Source organism: Portunus trituberculatus, chromosome 3 (genome assembly GCF_017591435.1).
Source record: "Portunus trituberculatus isolate SZX2019 chromosome 3, ASM1759143v1, whole genome shotgun sequence".
Classification (NCBI taxonomy): domain Eukaryota; kingdom Metazoa; phylum Arthropoda; class Malacostraca; order Decapoda; family Portunidae; genus Portunus; species Portunus trituberculatus.
Window position 1 is genome coordinate 611,971 of NC_059257.1, and position 26,828 is coordinate 638,798.

General features: G+C 42.1%; 1 protein-coding gene and 2 long non-coding RNA genes across 3 annotated transcripts; 2 read left to right on the plus strand and 1 right to left on the minus strand.

The window, feature by feature from the left end:
- The first annotated feature begins 269 nt into the window (after window positions 1–269).
- Window positions 270–17,666, plus strand: LOC123508168. The gene is made up of 3 exons (XR_006675878.1): window positions 270–387; window positions 1,447–1,565; window positions 17,204–17,666. It is a non-coding gene; the product is annotated as an uncharacterized LOC123508168 (long non-coding RNA).
- A 248-nt stretch (window positions 17,667–17,914) lies between these two features.
- On the minus strand, window positions 17,915–18,815 carry LOC123508121. The gene is made up of 2 exons (XM_045261621.1): window positions 18,569–18,815; window positions 17,915–18,398 (listed from the first exon to the last, which is right to left on the minus strand). The coding sequence occupies exons 1-2, from the start codon at window positions 18,800–18,802 to the stop codon at window positions 18,318–18,320; spliced, it is 315 nt and encodes a 104-aa protein (XP_045117556.1). The 5' UTR covers window positions 18,803–18,815; the 3' UTR covers window positions 17,915–18,317.
- Window positions 18,816–20,315: 1,500 nt separating this feature from the next.
- On the plus strand, window positions 20,316–23,844 carry LOC123508161. The gene is made up of 2 exons (XR_006675877.1): window positions 20,316–21,328; window positions 23,616–23,844. It is a non-coding gene; the product is annotated as an uncharacterized LOC123508161 (long non-coding RNA).
- The last annotated feature ends 2,984 nt before the right edge of the window (window positions 23,845–26,828 follow it).

Genomic DNA, 26,828 nt, shown 5'->3' on the forward strand with positions numbered 1-26,828 from the left:
CCATCAGCTGGGTGATTTAAGGTATTTTTCTTAATGATGTTATAGTAAGGTATTTTCATGGTTTGTGAGTCTGAAATACAGTGGCTATTTATAAGTATAATGTGTGGATCAATATCTCTATAGATGTTTGATAGTGTTATTCTTCTATTATGCCAATGCTGGACGTTGTGCTGTATGATTTTCAGTGTTTGAGTAGCCATTGTATTTGTAATGTTGCTATTTGTTTGAGTCATGATTTACTTTGAGCATTTCCTTTGTCTTCGCAGGATGTCCTTCGGTGGTGGTGTCTTCTCTGCTAAATATCCAGATCTAATTTTCTTAAATATACTGTCATCCACCATGTGCCAGCAAGAGTTATCCATTTTGATTTTATTTGATTCTATTAAGGTAAAGAGTTCTGAGTCATCTATTGTGTGGTCTGAGAATGTGTATTTGAGGACGCTGTTGTTCATTTTTGTTGTCAGTTCCGTTGATGTCATGTTGTCTGGCCAGCCTGAGCTTTCAGGGGTGTAGATTTTTAGCTGAATATCTTTGCTGTTTAATTTGGGTTTATGGATTGCTTGTGTTGTGATGGTTGTTTCTTTTTCTGTTGGCTCCTGATATATTCGTTTTGTTGAGCTTTCTTATTTCCTACACTGTAATCTTCCTTTGCATTAACCAGATCTTGTTTTTCATCTTCTCCTCCTTCTTTTCCTGGGTCTCTCTCTTCTTGTGTCAGAATCTTAATAAATTTATTGGAGTCTGGTGTCTTCGGAATCTTGATTGTGGGAAGGTTATTAGCTGTTAGTGTGGAGTTCAATTCCTTCTCATAGCATCCTGGTTCTGTGATATTTAGTATGTGGGCGTGCAGCATGCATGCATATATCTTCAGGTGGGTTTCTTTGTTGACTGGTGGGGATGCAGCCATATTCCAGGGGGTTGATTGGTGACTTATCACATTGGCGTATGTTTTGTTTTCCTTTTCCTTTTCTCTTTTCTGTCTAATTATGTCTTTTCTCATGGGGCATTTCATTGACGTAGTTCTGTGTTCCCCTTGACAGTTTATGCATTTTTTCATTGAGCTGGTACATTCACGCCATGTGTGTGTTGTTACCGCACATTCTGAACATATTTTGAATTCTTTTGGTGGTGGCATGAGTTGGTGTTATGGTCTTCTAGTGCATAACACCTGAAACAAGTCTTGATGCTGTAGAATTTTTCTTGTTGTATTTGATATCCTGGAATACTCATTTGAAATAACTTTATGCCTTGGTCTGCTGTTTTAATTGGTGTTCCTGCATCTCCAAATGTTATTTTCATGGTCTTTGAGTTTGGGAATTTGTAGACAGTGGTGATGATGTTGATCCAGCTATTATGTTGCATGAGCTCCTGTGCAATATCATCTTCAGTATTGTTGAATATATGTGGGTCTACATTGAAAACTATTATCGATCTTTTTGCTTTCAGTTCCGGGGGAATTTGTGGAGAAAAGCTGAGTTCTTCAAGATCTGTGGATGTTTTGACTTGGAATAGCTTGTCAAGATCTTCATCCGTGGATGTTATTACTACGTAGCCGTCATTCACAGGTATCAGTTTCGTAATATAGATGTCATTGTTGGAGAGAGCTCCTAGTAATAGTTGTTGTTTCCTGGGGTCTTTGGAGTCTCTAGTTTTTATTTTGACTCTTGGCATTTTGGTGCAAATAGGTTACATAGAGTGTATAAATGTGTAGAGTGTCGGTTTCTCTGTAAACAAGACTGGAAAGCTTGCCATATTCCTTAACAAATGTGTGTCGCCAGTAGAGCTGCCAGATACCGCTAGAATAGTGGATGACAGTGCCATCCATAGAGTGAACCGCAAACTAACGCATAGTAAACTATGAGCGCCTATACTTAAATATTCGTTTTGAGTACCGTACCCACCAATCCCTATCTATATATATCCATCCATATCTATCTATCTATCTATCTATCTATCTATCTATCTATCTATCTATCTATCTATCTATCTATCTATCTATCTATCTATCTATATATATATATATATATATATATATATATATATATATATATATATATATATATATATATATATATATATATATATATATATATATATATATATATATATATATATATAATTGCGAGAAATGACTACCTTCAAGCAGTTCCTGATATCAAGTCAAAGATTGAGAATATTTTTTGCAAACCAGCAGCAGGGGGCACAGTTCATTACATCATCAAATGTGATCCAATGATAAGACAGCTGTTACATCAGCATCAGGACAGGATTAAGCTTGAGTGGGAGTTTACCAGGTTCGCGACAGGTATCATGCACTTATCTGTTACCATTGTCAAAGGTATGGTCATGCAGAGACAAACTGCAATGCCAAGAAAAATGGTGAGCATTCTGTTTGCTTTAAATGTGCAGGCAACCACAAGTCCAAGGATTGCACATCTACAGAGAAGAAATGCATAAACTGTGTGAGGTTTAAGAAACAGAATACTGACCACTCGGCGAATAATAGTTGCTGTGTTGTGTTGGAAAGTGAGATTGACAGGCTCAGAAATATTACAGATCATGGCTACTAATGCTGTGAGTTCTATGTTGAAATGTGGTTTATTAAATGTCCAGTCAGTTGGAAACAAGACAATAGAAATCAGAACTTTAATTAATGATGAGAATCTGGATATTCTTGCTTTGATTGAAACATGGCTGAGTGAATATGACACAGCGAAAATTAAAGAAATGACCCCTGACACTCATACATTTGTGCACATGTCAAGGAAAGAAGGAAGAGGTGGTGGTGTTGGTCTTTTACTTTCTAGAACATGCAATAAAATTAGGGTGGATAAGTCAGAAAAACATATGCAAGTTAGCTGTGAGCTTGGTGGTCGAAAATCTATGTTTATAGTGGTCTATAGACCTCCAAGCCTAAGTGCCCGGTCGTTTATTGACGATTTCAGGAAATACTTGAAACTGCTGGATATGGTGAGCATTAATATTTTTATTTGTGGAGATTTTAATATAAGAATGGATGAACAAGAAAACTATATAGTGAGGGAGTTTCAAGATATGATGAAATCCTTTAATTTAGACAATAAAGTAGAAAAAGCAACATCTGCTGGTGGACATGTAATTGACTTGGTCTTCTGTGACTCAGATCATAATCTTGTTCAAGAAGTAAATGTTGATGAAATCTGCAGGATTTCACCGGTGCACAGGATGGTTATTTTTCAAATATCTTGTAAAAAAGAAACTACGTACACTAAGCGATCAGTGTTTCGTAGGAAAAATGATTTTGACCCTGAGCGGCTGAGAGCTGAAGTGTCACAGGCCATTCAGTTAAGAAAGGATGATGTGTGTACTCATGGAAGAGTAGCAGTTGAGAAATGTGAATCTTGTTTGTCTGAATTATATAATGGCAACATGAAAAAAGAATACAATGAAATGTGTCCACTTCATGAAAAGGATATTAAGATAAGAGATCATGCACCTTGGTTTAATACTGAAATTTCCATAGCTAAGAAAGAAAAAAGGAAGAAAGAAAAAAGGTGGCGTAGACTACGAACAGAAGAGGCAAGAAGGGAATATATGGACATGAGAAACAGGCTAAACAAACTTGTACAGAGGAGAAAGTGTCAGTACTATAGACAGAAGTCATTAGAGTCACGGTCTAACATTAGTAGATTATATAAGATACTGGATAATTTGACAGGTAACAGGAAAATAAATAAGTTGCCTGAGGGGTTTAATGACACTGTGCTGGCAAATATGTTCCTTGACTTCTTTGATCAAAAGATAAAGTCGATTGTGGAGAATTTTAGAAATGAGGAGCTTGAAATACCCGTGAGTATGCCAACGCCTCGGGCTAAGCTACTCTCCTTTAAGCAAGTAAGTGTGGATGAAGTGAAGGAGATTGTACATAAAGTTAATATAACCTACTGCGATAATAACCCATTACCTATTAGTGATATTATTCAGAGTGAGAAGTTCTATGAAATTCTGGAAATTTTTAAACTGATTATAAACAGTAGCTTCATGAACAATACCTTTCCTGTCTCTGAAAAAATGGCATTGATAAAGCCCATTGTAAAGGGTAAATTGGATACGCAGTGCTTGAGTTCCTTTAGACCTGTATCTAATTTGGCCTTTTTATCGAAGATTATTAAAAGTGCTGTATTAAACCAATTACTCGACCATTTGAAAGTAGTGCAGGCTTTACCGGATAATCAATCGGTTTAAAGAAAACTTTATTCGACTGAGACAGCTTTATGCTCAGTTATCAATGATCTGATAATCCTGATGGATGAAGGAAAATGTGGTTTGCTAATTTTACTGGACTTAAGTGCAGCATTTGACACAGTTGTTCACAGATTGCTTCTTTTAGATTGCAGGTCTGTCGGCATTGATGGAGATGCACTAACATATTTAGAAAGTTATCTTGCAAACAGGCAATACTGTGTTCAAGTTGGTAAATCTTTCTCAGACAAGAAGATTTTAGAAAGAGGAGTACCCCAAGGCAGTGTTTTAGGTCCTATTCTGTTCTGTATATATACTATTGAACTTTCACACATACTAAGAAAACATGACATTGACTTCAAACTGTTTGCTGATGACACACAGTTTTACATGACCTTGAACAATGTAGATAATGTTGAAGGAAATATAAAACTTATTATGGATGATGTTGGTAGATGGATGGAATCCAAGCAGTTGAAGCTTAATCACAAATAGACTGAATGCTTGATAGTGGGTAAGAATAAGGACTTAAAGAGGATTTATATGTCCACATTATATTTTGATGGTAACAGTTTGGGTGTTCGTGATACAGTGAAGGATCTGGGAGTATTATTGGACTGTCATTTATTTGTCTATGAAAGATCAAATACGGCAGGTGGTTAAGACGACAAGATACCATCTGGAAAATATAGGTTTTGTCAGAAAATACTTGGATGAGAAAACTACGAAGATGCTGGGTCATAATCATGTGATAAGCAAACTGTATTACTGCAATTCTCTGTATTATGGACTGCCTAAGTATCTCTTAAAAGACTTAAAGTTTGTCATGAATAGAGCTGCCAGACTGATTACAGGCGTCTCTCCTCGTGAGAGGATAACACATGTATTGATAGATCTGCATTGGCTGCCAATTAAAGCACGAATTGAGTACAAGATTAGTGTTATGACTCATCAGGCATTACGGTCTGGAAAACCTGAGTACTTGAGGAACTTACTGGAAACATTCCACCATGACACTACGATGGAGCTGAGACACGATGCAGACCCATACAGACTACATGAGCCAAGAAATAACCTTGACATGGGATGTCGAGCATTTGCAAGATGCGCACCAAGGATTTACAATAAACTGCCGAGTGATATCAAAGGTTGTGCCAGGATCGATATCTTCAAAAAGAAATTGAAGACATATTTGTTCAAGGAAGTTTATGATTTTAACGGCATGGAAATCAAAGACAATTATAGATGCTAGTTGCTTTTGAGGGAGGCTCTGCTGAGCGCTGCCTCGCAGTGGAGCGCAGCCTTGAACAAACACCCCAAGTAACAAGTAAGTAACAAGTAATAATAATATTCTCCATATTACAGGTTTCATAAGAAATTAAATGAAAGACAATTGTTTCCGTATCACAGGCATGAAAATTATCATGATGTATTTTTTATTACAAAACATTAATACAGTTGTTCCTTAACAATAATATTCTCCATATCATAGGTTTCATACCAAATTATATTAAATGTAATTGTTTCCGTATCACAGACAATATCACAAACAGTATTTCCTTAATAGAATATCTATCACAGACTTGATATCGCAAAAGTCATTCATTTAGTGTATTAAGAAAATAACCGCTGAAAAATAAAGGATTATTTTTTCAAGCTACAACGTAATTACATATTTACACATTTTTATTAAGGAAAAGAATCATGTTGATATTCTTGTCTTTAAGGCTACTTCGCCTATGTGAAATGAGTTCTCCTGCCATTGAAAAGAGTCGTTCTGATGGAACAGATGAGGCAGATGTGCAGAGATTTTTTTTTTTTTTTTTTTTTTTTACTAGTTCTTGCAGCTTAGGGAAGAGTGCAGCATGTTCTTTCCACCATGCAAGTGGATCGTCTGCTCTGTCTGAGTGAGGTTCCTCAGCATATCTGCTTAGCTCTATGTGAGGTCCTGTGGATGGTTGAGCAGAGGTATGGGAGAATTTTTCTAGCTTACTGTCAAATTTGCTCCAGAAAGACTTTTTCCTCTGTTGTGGCGTGGCCCTGACAGGTTCTAGTGCAGGGGTGTGTCCCAAAGGGCCACTAGTCACGACTCTGTTGGTATGGAGGGCCACATAACCTTATTATTTCATGTTATTTACTACGATCGAAGACATATTATGTGAGATTATACTGATAAAAATAGGAAATCATCTTGTTACTGATTTTATTTATATTGGGATCACAAAAATAAGAATTGTCCGAAACAAATGTATTTTCCTTACTACAAATGAGCAAATGAAAGGCTATCGTACCTTATTATTATAATGTACAAACATAAATAATTAGTTATTGTTGGTTAACTGGGATCATTAACAAGAATTATTATCAAAAACAGACATTTCCTGAGCATTAATTTGCAAATGAAAGGCTACCCTAGTGAGATGGTTGATGTTGCATTTGGGACACCAACTCATCAATATCAGGCTGTATGGATGATGTGGCTACACGCAGGGTACTTTCCAAATGTTCATCAGTAAGTGAAGATCTATACTTGTTTTTAACCAGATTCATTTTTGAAAAGAGCTGCTCACATACATATGTGCTACCAAACACTGCCATCATTTTCCTTGCATGAGCAGAGAGTTGGATACACTGTGCTTGCAAATTTTCTAAAGTCAATCACAAAACTGCAACATTAACAACTTACAGTACGTACTGGTAATCACAAATCAACCACAACAAATGAAGTCACAACGGAGACTCGTGAGGCAGCGGTACTGACAGGCGGGAACACACGTACCATAGTACAGTACGTGTCAGACTCATAGACAGACAGCCAATGATCACTCAATCTAATAATTATAAATGTCAAGTAATATATTATTTTCTGTTCTAATATGATTAAAATATGTACCTTAGTGAACGAAATAGAAACAAATATGGTGATACTGGTACCTACACGAGAATATGAATTTTGTCAAACTTTTGGTGGGCTCTACTTCGTAACTGTCTCTCTCTCTCTCTCTCTCTCTCTCTCTCTCTCTCTCTCTAATTTATCACTCGTAGCTGCTGATTGATGGCCTCAGCAGCCCGCCCACTGTCCTGGCGTGGATAGGTATAGGAGAGGGTGCAGTCATCAGCATAGGCCATGACTCCTGGCAGTAGCTGGAGAAGATCATCCACGTAGATATTCCACAGGAGTGGGCCAAGAATTGAACCCTGTGGCACTGATGCCTCCACAGGCAGGGACTCAGATGTTTGCCCGTTGACAACCACCTTGAGGCTTCTGTCCTGCAGGTAATTTCCCAAGAGTCGTAGCAAGCCACCCTGGATGCCTTTAGCACGAAGCTTTTCTAGTAATCCGTTGTGCCATACTTTATCAAAAGCTCCTGCTATGTCCAAAGCAACCACTATAGTGTCCTTGCCGTCGTCGAGGGCGTCCTGCCAATGCCTGGTGAGAAGCATCATTAGGTCGGAGGTTGACCTTCCAGGTCTGAACCCAAACTGTTGGTCTGAGAGGAGGGCATTGTCCTTGAGATGTCTACACACCACCTCTGCCACGACCCTCTCAAACACTTTACCCACCACTGACAACAGGGATATGGGTCTGTAGTTTTTTGGGTCCGTCCTGGAGCTTTTTGTGTGCAGGAACTACTCGAGCCTCCTTCCACACTGAAGGCCAGACGTTTTCCCGTACACAAGTTGTGAAGACTTGGGTGAGAGGGGCAGCCAGTTCCTGGGAGCATCGCTTCAGCAGGTGCGGGCTGATGTCATCAGGGCCGGTGGCTTTCTGTGTGTCCAGCCCCGCAATAATCGCTTCACCTGCTGATGCGTCACCTCCACCATGGTGACAGTCTTCTCACATTGCTGGACCAGCTGAGGCGGTGGCTGCTGTGGATTCCCGACCTTCATTTTTCCAGCAAACAAGGAAGCCAGCAACTGTGCCCTCTCCTTACTGCTGGTGGCGACAGTACCGTCCTGCTTGCTGAGGGAGGGATGGATTCTTGGTGGCCAGTTCCTTGTTTGTCCTTAACAAGAGACCACCAAGTTTTGTTTCCTACGCCAGTGCCACACAGTTTCCGGCGCAGGCTTTCCTCCCACTTTTTTAAGGCCCACTTGCTGGTTACCACCATCCTCCTGCATGCAGCCCTGTGCAGGTCCTTGTTGCGCCGAGTCGGGTTCCTCTTGTAGCGGAGCCAGGCAGCATACTTTGCCTCGGCAGCAACACGGCAACGGTAGCCAAACCATGGCTGATCCGTCGATCTGGTGGTGTATTCCCTGTGTGGGACGTGGCGTCTCTGGAGGGCGAGAAGGTGAGAGGTGAGTGCAAGTGCTTCACTCTCTGCTCCTCCCTGTAGCAGAGTGGCCCATGGGGTGTGGGTCAGGTCGCGGCGCAGGGAAGCCCAGTCTGCTTTGTTCCACAGCCAGATGGTGCGGGTGGTGGCCTCGTCCTGAGCCACGCCCACTTCCAGCTGTGTCAGTACAGCGTGATGGTCAGAGCTGCCCACGAGCCCCAGCTGATGACACTGAAGCTTGTCTTCCTGGTAGTCTGAGATGACAGGGTCTAATGTCCCTCCTCGTTCATGTGTGGGGAAGGTGACATGATCTGTCAGACCCTGCACCTCAGGAGATTCTCGTAGGCGTCTCTTTCCAGGTGGTGATTGAGATCCCCCACAATCAGCACGTGGCTGCATCTGTGTGCCATCATCAGGTTGTCTAAGGTCTCAGTCAGGTACAGGAGTGAGTCAGGCCCTTGTCGCGGGGGGCGATACAGGGCACACAGCAGGAGGGCTGAGCGGTCTGCCAGCATTACTCGGAAGTACATCATCTCCATCATTGGAGGCGTGTCTATGTCGAGTAGCTGGGCCTGCATTCCTTCCTTGAAGCAGACAGCCACTCCACCTCCTGTTCGCTCCTGTCGGTCCCTCCTCACCCAGTGGGTGAAGCCCTGCATCCTGCCATACGTGGGCTCCACCTCACTGTTCAGCCATGTCTCGGTCACCACAACAACGTCTGCATTGTGTCGTTGCACACAGTTGTGGTATAAGTCTGCAAGGTTAGTCCGGAGACCACGGACGTTGCTAGAGACGACCTTTAGTTGGCGGCGGGGCAAGCTGGCTGTACCATGGTGAGGGATGGTAGTGAGCGAGGCCTGCTAGTCCGAGGTGGTGGTTAGGGTCCGCGGCCGACTGCTGGTACTGGTGAAGAGGAGTGGTCCACTGCCGCCCCTGGTTCTGATTCCAGATACCAGGCTGAGGAAGGAGTGGGCGAGGTTGTGGCAAGGACTGAAATGAAGTGAGGGGGTGGGCGGGCTGAGGCGCTGCAGGTGGGAAGGGTGTGGCTGTGTATCTTTCCACCGTAAGAAGCCGCTGTAGGAGACGCTCCTGACGTAAATCGTCAGTTCTGGCGTGGCAAGTAGCAGAAGTGTGTCCTTTCCGTGAGCAGTACTCACACACTTTTGCCTTGGCTCGCTTTTGTGTCTGCTTGGTGGCCTGGTGAGTCCTCAGTCCTTCGCTGGACACCCTCCTCGCGTCCTGCTGCACTTCCCTCTTAGATTTCTTTTTTCTCCAATCTCCTGAAGTGGTCTGAGGAGAGGTTCGTGGGCGAACAGAGGCACCGCGATCTACTCCGTTCGCTGTGTTTCTGGAGGAAGAGTCCCTGCTGCTCTGTGTGGCGGTAGACGTGGTAGTGAGTACCGAGCAGTCACTCTGTGTGGCAGAAGGAGTGACAGTGGACGCTGGGAGGTGTCACAGTCGCTCTGTGTGGCGGTGGAAGCAGTGGAGGTAGGCGGAGCGGTCGTTGTTTCCCGGGCAGGCGAAGGGAAGGTGGAAGTGGAGAAAACAGCTGCGTACCGGATCTGTTGCGGTTTATCCGAGCTCCACCACGTCCTCCACCTCTCAGAGTCCTGACAAACCACCTCCCAGTGTTCGTCAATTGACTCTGCGTGGGCGCTGACTGCCTGAGAGCGTGTGGCTACTTGCGTCTGGCGCTGTTTTGACGCTATCAGCCTGTCTACTACTCTGAGAGCCGCAGCAAACACGTCTCTGTGCTGTATGATCAAGTCTCGGTCGTCCTGGAGGACTTAATCACACAGTTTTGTTGAGAGGCTTCCTCAGTGAGCTTCTCAACTAGTGAAACTAGCTCTCCTCTCTCCAAGCCCTCCCACTGACTCTCCCCACTATCGTCCGGTAGTGGCGTGGGGTGTGTGTCAGTCTCCTCGCTGATGTAGATGACGGGGTCCGGGATGTTTGCTTGGAGTCGTAGCTGTTCCGTGTAGCTACACTTGAAGACTGGTGTATCCCCAAGGCAGCTGTTGTGACAAAGGTTACGGCAGGTTTCCTCGTCACAGCTCACGTGTTGAGTCTTAAGTGTTGCTTTGCCACAAACGCAACACCAATTCTGTGGCTGGTAGCCAGGCAAGTCTCGCCTGGCTATGGGGCGATGGGCGGGCTAGACATTGAGGGAGAGGATAAGTGATTCCCTGGGGAATTGTGGAGCCAGGTGTGGGAGTGACAACGAGTGTTGGTTCTAAACGACACGTACGACACTAACACACTCGTGAACACAGACACTAAACACTGGCACAGAACACAAAGCACTTCCCACAGGCGCACAAAAAACACACGACACTAACTACCTCTCCCACAAGTCAAGCCAAACCAGCCACGGAGAGAGAGATACAGGTTGTTTAAAAAACTACCTTGGAGAGATTTGGCAACTGTGTGCTGCCTTAGGCCTCGCGTCAGGTCAGGCCCGGGTCTCAGTCACTGCACGGGTACAAACACTCTTTTCAAGTGATTTTTTAACACTATTGCAAGGCTTAGCACACCTTACACTTTTACATTGACACCAGGACACTTATCACTTCAAACACTGAAATTTTCACAACACTGCACTTTGTTAAACCACTGTAACACCACGAAAACACGGAGCTCTCCACTCTCTCGTGACTCTCTCTCTCTCTCTCTCTCTCTCTCTCTCTCTCTCTCTCTCTCTCTCTCTCTCTCTCTCTCTCTCTCTCTCTCTCTCTCTCTCTCTCTCTCTCTCTCTCTCTCTCTCTCTCTCTCGCTGCTCTCTCTCTCTCTTCTCTCTCTCTCTCTCTCTCTCTCTCTCTCTCTCTCTCTCTCTCTGCACTATAGTTTATTTATATTTAGGAGAAAGGGCCGCATAAAAGCCTTTGAGGGCCGCATGCCCTTGGGCCCCAGGTTGCACAGGGTTGTTCTAGTGCCTTGGACGATGTGCTGGCAACAGGAATCTCATCGCTGCGCATCATATTTATCAACCTGTCTTCCACCATTCTGATGTTGTTTGGATGAGCTTGAAAATGGCAACTTTTTAAATCTAGGGTCTAAAAAGTTCCTTCTATTACGGAGAACCTTCTCTCCATCTGCAGTTGCAATTCTCTACGAAGATTTGATTGATTGATGTCTTTATTGGCCTTTAACATTTTTTTGAAGTATATTTACATAAGATGGATATAACAGCATTAATCAGGCCAGGTCTGGTAAGCCGAGGCTTTTTACAGACCGGTTGAATTACCTAAGAAAGACAAATACACGCCAGTGTTATACTAAGAACTTTTGTATATACTCCAATGTTAATCACAAATCATACAAACATATATGTACAAATACACGCGTACACACACACACACACACACACACACACACACACACACACACACACACACACACACACACACACACACACACACATATATACACACACACACGTAGTGTAGTGGTTAGTACGCTCGACTCACATTCGAGAGGCCCGGGTTCGAGTCCCGGTAAGCGGCGAGTCAAATGGGCAAGCCTCTTAATGTGTGGCCCCTGTTCACCTAGCAGTAAATAGGTACGGGATGTAACTCGAGGGGTTGTGGCCTCGCTTTCCCGGTGTGTGTTGTGTGTTGATGTGGTCTCAGTCCTACCCGAAGATCGGTCTATGAGCTCTGAGCTCGCTCCGTAATGGGGAAGACTGGCTGGGTGACCAGCAAGCGACCGAGGTGAACACACACACACACACACACACACACACACACACACACACACACACACACACACACACACACACACACACACACACACACACATTCTACATATATAAAATTACATACATAGTCTACATATACATATTATGAAAATAGTTCATGATAAACCTAATTATCTGAATATATAAAGAAACACAAACAACCATATCCATATATCCGCATAAAGTACGGATATATGGGTATGCTTATACAAATCTACCAACACACACTCATACCCATAAGTATATGCATGGAAATACACATCTATAGACGCCTCCGTACTTAACTACATAGATGTTAACATGTATACATAAATACTTCATATATACGCATACATTACAAACAAATTTGATATATCATCATGTGCACACAATCATGTAAACGTAATCATTATGTAATTCAGCCTTCATATTTAACATATATAGAAGATTTTATTTTTGTTCTAAATAAATTAATAGAATTTATGGATTTAATGTCTTGATGAAGGTTATTCCAATTCCACACGCTTCTCACACTAACACTTCGTTGGTCATGAACAGTTCTACACTGGGGTATCTTTAAATCCATTGGTCTTCTTGTGTTAATATTATGTGAGGAAAACTCAAAAGTAGTGTTTACAGGAAAAATGTATAAAGATTTGAACACAAATATACAAGTTTGTAAAAGAATAATATCCGGGAGTTTTATAAGTTTATGATCATGAAAGAGAGGGTTTGTATGTTCCAATTTTGACTTAAAATACATGATTCGTATAATTTTCTTTTGAGCAGTAAATAAATAGTCTATAAGTGTTTTAAATGCGCCTCCCATATAGCAGAACAATACAATAGATGAAGATAAACAATGGAAAGGTACACCATTCTGATACTTTCTGAGGGCAAGCAATTTCGTATCCTATATAAAACTCCCGTCATTTGTGATATTGTAGTACATACACTCAAGATATGTGGCTTCCATGACAACCTTTCATCAATGATTACTCCCAAAAATTTTATATGACTTACTCTGTTGATTGCATTATCTTCTATCTTAATATTTATGTTATCTAAATCAATATTTGTGCGACTTGATACCATGTAAAATGTTTTAGAGACATTAATTGTCAGTTGATTGCTTTTTAGCCAATTTGATAACTTTATCAATTCACTATTGAGTGTAATTATCATTTCATTAATATTTTGTCCTTGAATAAATATTGTGGTATCAGCAAACAACAAAAATTTTAATTTTGAACTAATACGTACCATATCGTTTATATATATTAAAAATAGCAATGGCCCCAGAATTGACCCCTGTGGAACCCCATAGTGGACTTGTTTAAAAGAAGATGAATCATTATTGTATACTGTGTATTGGTTTCTGAAACTCAAATAGCTTCTCCAAAAATCATTTGCTTTCCCCCGAACACCATAATTATTTAATTTTTGTAGCAAAATATTGCGTGATACAGTGTCAAAAGCTTTACTTAAATCACAAAGAACTGTGATTTGATACTGCTTATTATCTAATGTTTTATAGATGTTTTGGGTAAGTTCATGTATAGCCAATATAGAATTAACAGTTTTCCAAGTCTTTTTAGAATCACCTGATTCATGATTTATTTTCGACTTCAAGTAATTTTCCTTGGCTGTTCTAATTATTGTAGTTAACATGTTTCTATAATTCTTAAATTGTTTGCCATAAGTTAGTGGCCACTTAGCATGCAATTTCTGTAATTTGTTTCGATGCTTTATTGATTTTTTTCATTCCTGGTGTTATATAAGGCTTTCCATAATGTTTCTCTTTCATAGCAAATGATTTTATTGGGAAGCGATTATTATAAAGGCTTAAAAATTTCTCCATAAATAAATAAAGAATCTTATCAGCCCCTTCAGTATTTTCAAGTTCTGTGATCCAGTTATGCTGTTTTAAATCATCTTTGAAAGATTTGATTTTATCATCATCATATTTTCTTTTTGTTAGGTGTATATAAGACGAATTATTATGAGTGGGTATTGAAAATAAACTGAACACAGGGAAATGGTCACTTAATGACGTATATAAGATACCACTTTTCATATAATTTTTCATGTTATTTGTCCAAACATGATCAATTAATGTTGCAGATTTATTAGTGACTCTTGTTGGTTTTATAATTGTTTGAAAAAAAAAAGGCTATACGAGTAGAATAAGTTTGTGTAATTGATGACATTGTCATTCTTATTTAGTAAATTAATGTTATAATCACCGATTATATGACAATCTGATTTAAAACCGGATAATGATTCTAAGATACTTTCCATAGTTTCAATAAAATCATAAAAAGATGAATTAGGTGGTCTGTAGATAATGCCAATGGTACACTTAATGGGTTTAAAAATTTCAATAAATAAAGATTCTATGTGCGGTAATTGTAAGCAAATATTGGTAATTTTTACACCTTGAAAATTATTACGTAGATATATACAGAGACCTCCACCCTGTGTTGATTTATTCTGAAAAAATGAAGAATAATTATCCAGTTTATATAAATTACAAATACTGTCATTAAGACGGGTTTCACATTATCCAATAATATCAATTTGAATATCAGAGATATCTAAGCATTGGTCAAAAAAGGACTCTAAATGCTGAGGAACACTGCTTATGTTATAAGAAAGTATCTTTAAACTATTACTAGGAAAATTTTGATGCATTTCACTATTGTAGAAAATGTAGTCACATACTGGTTGTGGTAATAATGTTTCATTTAAGTGATCAACACTGTGATTTGTTAAGTCTGTCACTGTTACAAAATGTTAATGAATTATTTACGCTTAACGGGTACATATGAGCATCAGCTTGGATAACATTTATAAAATCACTATCATTTAGATTAGAAAAAGGAAAATGATATTGTACGTCCGTGAACTAGAGTGAACTAGAATCTTTACCATTAGAAGAGTTCGGTCATCTATAAGCCATTACTTTCTCATGCTAGTACTCCTTAAACCGGTCTTCTTGGGGGCATTACGTTGTGACGAGGCAGTAGGCGCAGCAGGAGACTGAGTGCGGGAAGTGTCCGGGCGTGACATGGGAAGGGACGGCGAAGCACCTTCCCGCCCAGCACCACCCGACCACACACCCGCCACCTGAGAGTGGGTAACCCTGCCAGCAACATCAGCAGGCCCAGCAGCGCCCACCCGACTGTCACCCTCCTCCGTCACTGGTGGTTGGTTCTGTCTGGTAGCATTATCTGTGGTTCTCTCCCGTATTATCAGTTTTGTATGGCGGAAGAAGGCAATCTTTCCCTGTGCTCTTGCTTCTCTCATCATGGGGAACTGCGAACTCTTGACTGTTTGTGAAGCAGCACAGAGGTCTTCGTTGACAAAAATATTGGTACCTTTCAGCTTCTTTCCGCTTCTTAAGACAGCCCTGCGATCACAGTAGCGTGAGAAACGAGCCACTATGGTACGAGGCTTGCCCTCTCGGTGCGGTCCAACCCGGTGAGCTCGCTCCAACACCAATCCAGGCAATTGCATCTTGTTTTCCGGAAGAGATGTTACTGCAGTCGCCGTCTGTTCCCACGTCTCGGGGCCACGTTCTTCCATGCCGTTAATGCGTATGTTCTTCCTCCTGCTATAGTCTTCTTGATAGTTAATTATATTTTCTAGTTCCTTTTTTTTTATGATTGAAGACTCAATCTGCTCAGTTAGTTGATCCAATTTAGTTTTTGCTTCCTTTTTCTCTTTCTCATGGTCTCTTGCATTGGACTTTAAATCATCAACCTCTCGTTGCGTAAACTCCAGGCTAGTTGTCAGATCGAGTACTTTATTTTCCAATTTACTTATTTGCTCCTTCATATGGTTTATCATAATCTCCATTGACGAGTTGAAGGCTCGTTCATGGGACTCGAGCATAGTTTTCATTAGTGTTGTATCCATAATTGAGTAGGAGAGCAGCAGACAACCCTTAATGAAAACTGGAGACAACGATCGAGAGGGGGTCTTAGAACTAAGGTTGATATTTTACCTGGCTATTTTGACTAAGCCCAAAACACTGCTACACTACACAGAGAGAGAGAGAGCGCAGTTCACTAAGAGAGCCTTGTGTCTTATCTGAACTGGGAGAATGGTGCCTGGGAGCGGAGAGGAGGATAAGAATATACCATTAGAGAAAGGGCAGCTGGAGATGGGAGGAAGGAGAAGGAGGAGGTGGAGGTGAGGTAAGAATGGTAGAAAAGGGAAAAGCTTCTTGGAGCGAGTGTCTGGAGGAGGAGTGAAGGTAAGAGGAACCTGGATGGAGGCTGGGTCGTGAAGGAGAAAAGGAGGTGGAGCAGAAAGGAGGAAGAGGAGGAGGAAGAGGAGGAAGAGAAGGAGGAGGATAAGGAGAAAGGGTGGAGGAGAAGGAGGGTAAATGGGAGAAGAAAGTGGTATGGGTGGTGTTTGTTGTGGCGGTGGTGAGGCTGGTGTCTGGTGAGGTCACGGTGTCCACACAGAAATGTTACCTACCCGTGAGAAGGAAAGATGGTGGTGGTAGTTCACTTCAGTTTATTGAAGAGAGATACACAAAACAGCGGAGAGATATGGAGGAAAAAGTTTAAGGAAGTGGAGAAAAAAAATGAAAAAAAATGTCAGGTTTTGATGTTAGACTATCTTAGAAAACTACTATTTTAACTATGACAGAAGGAAGGTAGGATAGTCAGACTTGGAGAGATGGTGGAGAAAACATGGAGGAAAGTCTGTGTAGGTGGAGGAAAGTGAAGGTAACTTGTGGAGGGAGATATGGAGGAAAAAGTTTAAGGAAGTAGAGAGAGAAAATTGTAAAAAATCAGGTTTTCATGTTAGACTATCTTAGAAAACTACTATTTTAACTATGACAGAGGAGAGTTGGATAGTCAAACTTGGAGAGAAGGTGGAGGAAACATGGAGGAAAGTCAGTGTAGGTGGAGGTAAGATGGAGGAAACTCGTGGAGGGAGATATGGAGGAAAAACTGACAACTTTTAAACATTTCAGGGAGAGAGCTGCAACTTTCGCCATGAACCTTCAGCCCTTCGTAACGAGACAGTCTGTGTGTACTGGAAGAGTGGGAAATGTACTCGAGACAAATGCATTTTTCGACACATGGATATCACCGTGAGTGACCTGACCTGACCTCTCCCGCTGCTCTCACGAGGTTGCCTACTAAATTCCACCCACAATGCTTTTCTCTCGCCCAAATCCGTCGCCTACCTACTCCCACTCGCTCTAATTCTCTCTAACTCACTTTTGCTTTCTCTAACTGTCCTGGTGTGTTTTTTGCTTTAATTCTCTCCAGCCTAAACATTTTCTCGCTCTAATCCGTCGCCTACCTACTCCCACTCGCTCTAATTCTCTCTAATTCACTTTTGCTTGCTCTAACTGTCCTGGTGTGTTTTTTGCTTTAATTCTCTCCAGCCTAAACATTTTCTCGCTCTAATCCGTCGCCTACCTACTCCCACTCGCTCTAATGCTGTTATTCTCAATTCCTGGTGTGTTTCTGCTGTTTTTTCTTAATTTTCTGCTTTTATTCTGCTGTTACCCTAAATATATGACGTTTTTCCCTCCACTCGCCTCCACATTTTGCCCTCAAAATTTGTCGCACATACACTCTCTCTCTCTCTCTCTCTCTCTCTCTCTCTCTCTCTCTCTCTCTCTCTCTCTAGGCCACAAAAAATGATAAAAATAAATAAATAAATAGATAAATGTAAATAAATAGGTAATGAAATATACGTTTGAAGTATGAGGTCTGTGAAGAGTTGAACAGCGGATATTGGAGCTCAGAGGCCATCCGTTGTCAGAGAGCAGATATAACTCGCTTGTTTGGATTTCATGCGAGAAGGACCTTATCACTCATCACACGGGTGACGTCGCTGTCCGCTGCCACGCACACAGACTCCATCGGTCACTTCATGCTTCAGTGTCCCTGCCTCCACACACCCCTTGTCATCCTGCACCCACACCTTGCTGTCTTTCACCCTTCACCCTTCATGCTCCACGCTTCACTCTTCACCAGTCACTCTGCCCATCCTGCTGTCGGCGTGTCATCCTGCACCCACACCTTGCTGTTTTTTACTCTCTACCCTTCACCCTTCACCCTTCACACTTCACTCTACCCATCCTGCTGGCGGCGGCAGGTCTTGCAGGGTTGCCAGGTCGCAGACTGTGCTCTCGCGTTGCGATCATTGTCCACCTGAAGAAATGAAAACAAAGTCGAAGTGAAAAATAAAAGTAAATTATTTCGCTAATGAACATGATAGTGATATATGCTTTTATAAGAAAAATAATCTTGATAATGATTATTATAATATTGCCATAGTGTTATATCATTATTAACAGTTACCAGCAAATTATGTAACTCACATCAAAATTTATCACAGCTTCCCATGAAGAGAAGGTCCTTGGCATCATGAGTCGCGTGAGGATGGACTGGTAAAGAGACATCAGCTCTGCTAGCAGTTTGCTAACGTTGCAGTCTTCTCCCTCGAACATCTTGTTCACTCTGTCCACTTGAGACACAACAGGGTGCAGGAAAGCCAAGAACGCTTGTTCGCTGGATCTTTGTACAGTACATATAGTACAACATGTCGGCAGCATAATCTTCGTGCTTGGAAATCTGAAAAGAGATTTACACAATATAATATAAGTATCTTATTTATTAGATACATGCAGTATTTCACTATATATGCATACAAGGAGGTTTTATAGACAGAAAGTGACAAAAGCCTAACACGCTGCACTCGCAAGTGAAGCCAGCCATATGTCAGATCTTAGCTGTCAAAGTCGGCCGCCATAGTTATCAAGGAGAGTGGGCGGAGCGCGGCTGCCCGTAGATGCACATGTGTGTGTGTGTGTGTGTGTGTGTGTGTGTGTGTGTGTGTGTGTGTGTGTGTGTGTGTGTGTGTGTGTTTTCCCCTACTTTCATACTGGCATGCGTACAAGCACATACATAGGCATTCACTCAGGCAAAACAACTTTACTATTTATACATATGGGTACAAAACATGATTTATAGTGGGCCTTTCGGCAACTAATGGGGCCCGCAGATGGCAGCTGTGTTGCCCCGCGCTACGGCAAGGCTGATGCGTTGCCGCAGCCAACCTGTCTCTCGAGGCTCCCCGCTGCGTTGGGTGATTCTTCTACCAATATCATCCAGTAAGTCATTGAAGTCTGGCCCGAGCACACCGCTAGTCTCCACAGCAAGCGGTGAGAAATCATACCTCCAGGCCAGGTGCCGTTGCCCCAGCAGCCAAGGCACAGTCATTAATGTGGGTGCTGCAGAAGGTGTTTACGCAGTTGGCATCCCACATCAACATCTTGCCTCGTCTGAAGGGAAAGACTGTAATGCCGTCTGGGCGGCGTCCGTCCCCACGATCCAGGCCTCGGGGTTCAAGGGTGGCCACTATCCCAGCGGCAGCCAGGGCGCGGTACACCACGTCGTTGAGAGCAGCATGGCGTGGCAGGCGTCCGGGATTCCGCTGGCAGGACAAACTGGGGTGGCCTAGGGTCTGTGTGTGTGTGTGTGTGTGTGTGTGTGTGTGTGTGTGTGTGTGTGTGCAGGAGTGGCGTTTACCTCCATGGACCTGACCTGACCTGACAAGTGGATTAAAGGTAATTAAGACCTCCTTGTATGCATACTCTCTCTCTCTCTCTCTCTCTCTCTCTCTCTCTCTCTCTCTCTCCACGCTTGACATGTGGTGCCTCATTCAAACCTCAGGTGTGGCTGCTAATCACTGCCCGTCACTTTCTCCTTTCCTTCTTTCACTGCCCCGCCTCTCCATTTCCCTTCCTGCGCTCTCCCTCCCCTTTCCGTCCCCACCGCCTCCTTCTCCCCCTTTCCCTGGCCGTGAGTCATCGAGGGACACCTTTGTTTATCACGTTGTAGGTAGTACCCTCGCTTCACCTTAGGTGTGGCTGCTAATGCCGATTCCCCCTCTTTCCCTCCTTCCCTCCCTCACTACCTTTTTCACTCTCAGATCCCCCCTCCTCCTCCTTCCTGTCTTTCTGCCTCCGCTTCCTCTCCGTGTTCCTTCCTTTTTCTCTACCTTTACTCCCCCTTCCCCCTCCCCCCCTACAATTCATTCCTTAATTTCTGCCTCCCCCCTCTGTGTTCCTCCTCCTTCTGTCCTTCACAATATCTACCCTTTGTCTCTACCCTTCTCTGTCGCCAATTAAAGAGAGAGCAATATTCAAATGCATTCACATGATTTTTTGGTGATAATGATACAATTACGGCTTACCTCAAAATGGAGCTTCAGTTCGTCATATTGTTGCAGGATCCTTGACAGGCATGGAGCAATGGCAAGCCACCGCGTATCACACAGCTGCAGGATCTTGAGATTGATAGTAGCGTATAGGTCTGCATACTTTTCTTGGCGGACAGTACTATGTGAAAAGTAGCTGTATGTTTGTGATATCATGTATTCAAAGTGGGTGGGCAACTCCTTCATGGCATATGAAACGCATAGTTGCAGAGAGTGGCATATGCACTTAATATGTGTGACATGTGGCTTTATTTCCCTTAATCTGGATATGACTGAGTTATGTGCTCCTGACATGGTTTTGCAACCTGGTCTTGGATTAGGGACGGCCACCTGCTAAATCTTAAATGGCAAGATTTGTCTCACTTTGAGATTTGTCAGAATAGAGACTAATACACTCTAAGTGAGTACTTTTCCAGGTGAATAGTGCACACTGATAATGCTGAATGACTGGGCAACACAATATTAGATTAACCTTGTTTACAGTGTGAATATAACTACCAGATGTTAAAGACTGTAGCTCTGGTTTCAAGAGATATATCACGATGAAGAATTTCCAGTGTCTTACTAAGACGCCCTTAAATTAAATCACTTATATCTGATTATACAACACCATACGGCTTCATAGTTAAGCACAGGTTGGCTTGGGTGATCCGGAGTTCCCCAGTGACATCTGGTGGCCGCTCAATTCACCATCAGGTCCGGCAGTTGCCAGATGTGAAGGTTCAACCAGTACTGCTGCTATTTCAGAGGCGAGTGAGAGCGACCTGGTGGTGTTGAGGCACGAAATAACACCAAACTGGCCGGACGGATCCACTGAAGTCAAGGGAATCACACTGGTCGAATACGGAAATCCCAACGGGTGAGAGAGTGAGAGGGGAGTGAGTGAGAGTGAGAGGGGAGTGGGTGAGAGTGAGAGGGGAGTGAGTGAGAGTGAGAGGGGAGTGGGTGAGAGTGAGAGGGGAGTGGGTAAGTGACGGATTGAGAGAGAGAGAGAGAGAGAGAGAGAGAGAGAGAGAGAGAGAGAGAGATCTCTCTCTCTCTCTCTCTCTCTCTCTCTCTCTCTCTCTCTCTCTCTCAAATAAACTCAAAATATAAACACACAACCGAACACCACTAAAACACACTCAAAACGCCAAAACACAGAAATACACCCAAACACCTCAAATCACATTCAAAACACAAACACGAAAAAACACACCAAAACACATCTAAACACACCCAAAACACACTGCAAACACATCTCTAAACACTCAAACACGTAAAAACGCACCCAAACACACTCAGAACACCCAAACACATCCAAACACAATCAACACACTCAAACGCACTCCGAACACACCCAAAACACACTCAAAACATGTAAAGACACTCAAAATACATAAAATCACACTCAAAACACACTCAAAACACACCACCGGAAATACACTCAAAACACACCCAAACATACTCAAACTCACTCATAAAACACCCAAAACACACTCAGAATATCTCCAAACACACTCCAAAATACACTTAAATACAACCAAACACACAGAAACACACCAAAACACATTTCTAAACACACTCAAGACATACACAAAACATACTCAAACATATATAACACACTCAAAATAGACTCAAAACACACAAAATACATTGAACACACTCAAAACACTCTCGAAACACACCCAAACACATGAGACCACCATAAAAATACTCAAACACCACCAAAACACACCCACACACACTCAGAATACCTCCAAAAAATACTCAAAACACACGCAAAACACACTCAAATCACACTCAAATCACACTCAAAATACCTAAACATATCTCTACACATCCCAACATACTTAAACACACTCAAAACACTTCCAAACACAGTCAGAATTCCTCCAAACACACTCAGGCTTACCAAAACACAGCAAAACACACACAAAACATAAACGTAACACACAAAACACACCCACACACACACACACAAAACACTCAAAGTACCATCAAAATACACAAACACCACTAAAACACACCCAAACTCACTCAGAATAACTCCAAGCACACTCGAAACACACTCAAAACACACTCAAATCACTATCAGAACACCCAAACATATATCTAAATATCCCAACGCACTCAAACACACTCAGAATACCTCCAAATGCACTCTAGCACACAAAACACCAAACACACACAAAACATACACAAAACATCCCAAACACACCCAAACACACACAAAACACTCAAAGCACCATCAAAATACACAAACACCACTAAAACACACACAAACACACTCAGAATACTTCCAAACACACTCAACACACACCCAAAACACACATTAAACACACCCATAACACAACAAACACACCCAAAACACGGTTAAAACACGTCAGACACACTCTAATACACTCAAAATACCTTCAAACCCTCAAAAACACACTGAAACGCACTCAAATCACCATCAAAATACCTAAACACATTTCTATGTAAACATCCAAACACACTCAAAACAGTCAAAGAACACCCAAACACATCTCTAATCACCCAAACACACCTAAAGCACACAAAAATACATTCAAACACGCCAAAACATACAAACACACTCCAGACACACCCAAAACACACTCCAAACACACACAAAACACACAAAAACACACCAACACACATCTTTAATCATCCAAACACACTGAAGACACACCCAAACACACTCAAACACATCTTTAAACACACTCAAAGCACACACATACACACTCAAGTCACCTTCAGAATACTCAAATACATCTTTAAGCATCCAAACACACTTAAACACACTGAAAACACACTCAAACTCACTCAGAATACTTCCAAACACACTCAAACATACAAAAAAACACCAAAAACACATCTCTAATCACCCAAACACACTCAAGACACCCAAAACACTCTCAAATCACCATCAAAATACACAAACACTACTAAAAGACACCAAAGCACACTCAAACACACTCCAACACTCTCAAAACATTCTCCAAACACTCGAGACACACTCAAACCACACTCAAAACACCATCAAAGCACTCAAATCACCATCAAAATACACAAAGACACCCAGACACACTCCAGCACGATCAAATATACATCCAAACCTCCAATTTTCCTAATCCAAACACTTTTTTTCCCTTTCCCCACAGAGGTACAGTGCCACAGAGGTACAGTGGGTGTTCCAGCGGCGATGTGTACGAAGATGGTGCTCTGAGGGGATCCAAACGCGGGGCTGTGTATTACCGCTCAAACGCGACATGTACTGTACCACCAAACAGTGCTGGCTCGCGTGAGGCAGGAAGGCATCCAGGCCAATACCACATCCACCTTTGTGTGATTCCGTGTTTGGAGGTGTGTTTGTGAGCGTGTTTGGAGGAATAAATTGTGTGTTTAGGTGTGTTTGGAGGACAAAAATGTCTGTTTGAGGTGTGTTTTGTAGGTGTGTTTGGGTGTGTTTTGAGTGTTTGTAGGAAAAATTGTGTTTGGGTGTTTTGGGTATGTTTGAGTGTTTCTGTGTTTGGAAGAAAAATTTGTGTTTGAGAGTGTTTAGAGGAAAAAAATGTCTGTTTGGGTGTGTCTTGTAAGTGTGTTTGGGTGTGTTTTGAGTGTGTTTGGGAAAGTTTGTAAGAAAAATTGTGTGTTTGGAAGTGTGTTTGGGTGTGTTTGGAGGAAAATTTGTCTGTTTGGGTGTGTTTTGAGGTGTAATTGAGTGTGTTTTGAGTGTGTGTGAGTGTTTAGAAGTGTGTTTGACTGCGTTTGTGTGTGTTTTAGGGAAAAATGTGTTTTGAGTATGTTTGGGTGTGCTTGGAGGTGTTTTAAGTGTTTGGCGGTGTTAGAGCTTGTTTGTCTATTGCTACAACAACAACAACAACTACTACTACTACTACTACTACTACTACTACTACTACTACTACTACTACTACTACTACTACTACTACTACTACTACTACTACTACTACTATTATTATTATTATTATTATTATTATTATTATTATTATTATTATTATTATTATTATTATTACTACTACTACTACTACTACTACTACTACTACTACTACTACTACTACTACTACTACTACTACTACTACTACTACTACTACTACTACTACTACTACTACTACTACTACTACTACTACTACTACTACTACTACTACTACTACTACTACTACTACTACTACTACTACTACTACTACTACTACTACTACTACTACTACTACTACTACTACTACTACTACTACTACTACTACTACTACTACTACTACTACTACTACTACTACTACTACTACTACTAATACTACTATACTACTAAAACTCTCTCTCTCTCTCTCTCTCTCTCTCTCTCTCTCTCTCTCTCTCTCTCTCTCTCTCTCTCTCTCTCTGTGTGTGTGTGTGTGTGTGTGTGTGTGTGTGTCTGTGTGTTGTGTTGTATCTGTGTTTAGGTGCACCGAGCGAGATTGTGTGGCGCATCGTCATCACCATCCTCATCATCATCATCATCATCATCATCATCATCATCATCATCATCATCATCGTCATCATCATGTGTGAGCCTGGCAGTGTCCTGAGCGGGAGCGAAATAAAGCAATATTTGTCCGTGTTGGCGTTTGTTTGACTTGGTTTGGTCATTCATTTGTCATTTTGTCCTTGGCTGAGTGAGAGGAGAGACGAAAGGCTGACTGGGAGAAGCGAAGGAGATGAAGGGGAAAGGAGAGAGAGGAAGGAGAGAAAGGAGAGGTAAGGACGAGAAGACCGAAGAACGCGAATAAAGACACCACCAACATGACGAGGGGAATAAACAAAGCAAACAAGCCAAAATTAAAATCCGTAAAAAAATAAACGAAATTACGAGAATATCAACAATAAACTAAGGGAACATAGATGAATAAAACGTAATAATGACAGAGAGAGAGAGAGAGAGAGAGAGAATGAAAAAATACGCGAAAATAAATTCCCGTGAAGATGAAATAGCGATGAAAACGACGCGAAAATAAATTCTAGTGAAGATATGAATGAGCGAATGAGTGAATGGTACTTAATGGTAGTTAGCTCGGTAAGCAGCGGCCGCTCAACACCCAGACTTATGATATGCTGTTGCCGGGCACTGTGTGAAGACGTCTTAGGGGCGAGAATTGTGGACAGCGAAACATAAGAGAGGGTGTTGTGCTGGTGAGGAAGGATTTGAAGGAGCGAATGAGCGAATGGTGCTTAGTGGTAGTTGGCTTATTAATCTCCACTGTATATTCAACACCCAGACTTATGATATGCTGTTTGGCCCTGTGTCAAGACGTCTTAGGGCCGAGAATTGTGGACAGCGAAACATAAGAGAGGGTGTTGTGCTGGTGAGGAAGGCAATCAATGAGCGAATGGTGCTTAGTGGTAGTTATATAGTTCATTAATTACCCACTCTCTTCTCTCTACTTTCTACTCGCTGCTGTTTGGCACTGTGTCAAGACGTCTTAAATTTATTAATTTATAATTGTTGTTGACAAGGGCAATACATTCCATAATGAAACAAGAGTACAACAGAACAACAGCAGTATTATGTACAAGTCAAATCTCCTCACCACAACGATTTAGTGCAGACAACAACACATCTGTCTCTCACAACACACTTCCTCACATTCTCTCTCTACCAATCAATACAACACTGTCAAACAAATCTGACAACACAGGTAAAGAGTCTCCAATAAATACAAGTTGCAAGGTTAAAAAATTCCTTCAAACCTTCCTCCACCAAATAAACAACAAAAAGTATAAAGCAAAACACATCCAACTCACATTGGAACTGTTGCACAGGTAAAGACGTCAATGTTGTGACCTTTAAAACCTTCTAACACATCAAACACCATTTCCCTTCAAGCATCAACAAACACACTTCCACTGTGTCATGTACGTACACAGAGCCACACCAACCTTTGCCATCGCCTCTTTCCATCAGTGTACACAAACACCACAAACACTTCTCTTCTGTCAGACACCACTTGTTCTTGTGGACAGACAGGATGACACAGCTGGGTTCCTCTTCAGCTGTGATGACACAAGCCCCAATTAGTCATGGCAGAGTTGACAGGCAGCAGCGTTCATCCACCAATCCAGGTCTCCTCCAGCACCTGTGAAGGCATCCACTCCTGCCGGCTTGCTATCCACTCCTGGGCACTGATCACCGGACCGCTCTCGGCTCCCCAGGCTTGAAGGGGCCGCTGGACTGTGGCAGGAATGGGAATGGGTGCGGTGGTGATGGTGGTGGTGGTGGCGGACTAATCTTTGTTGCATCAGGCAGCAGCAGACAGCCCCTCTCAATCCTGCGGGCAAATAGGAGTTCCTAGTGATAAACTGGAGTCCATCAACGGAATCTGTACCTA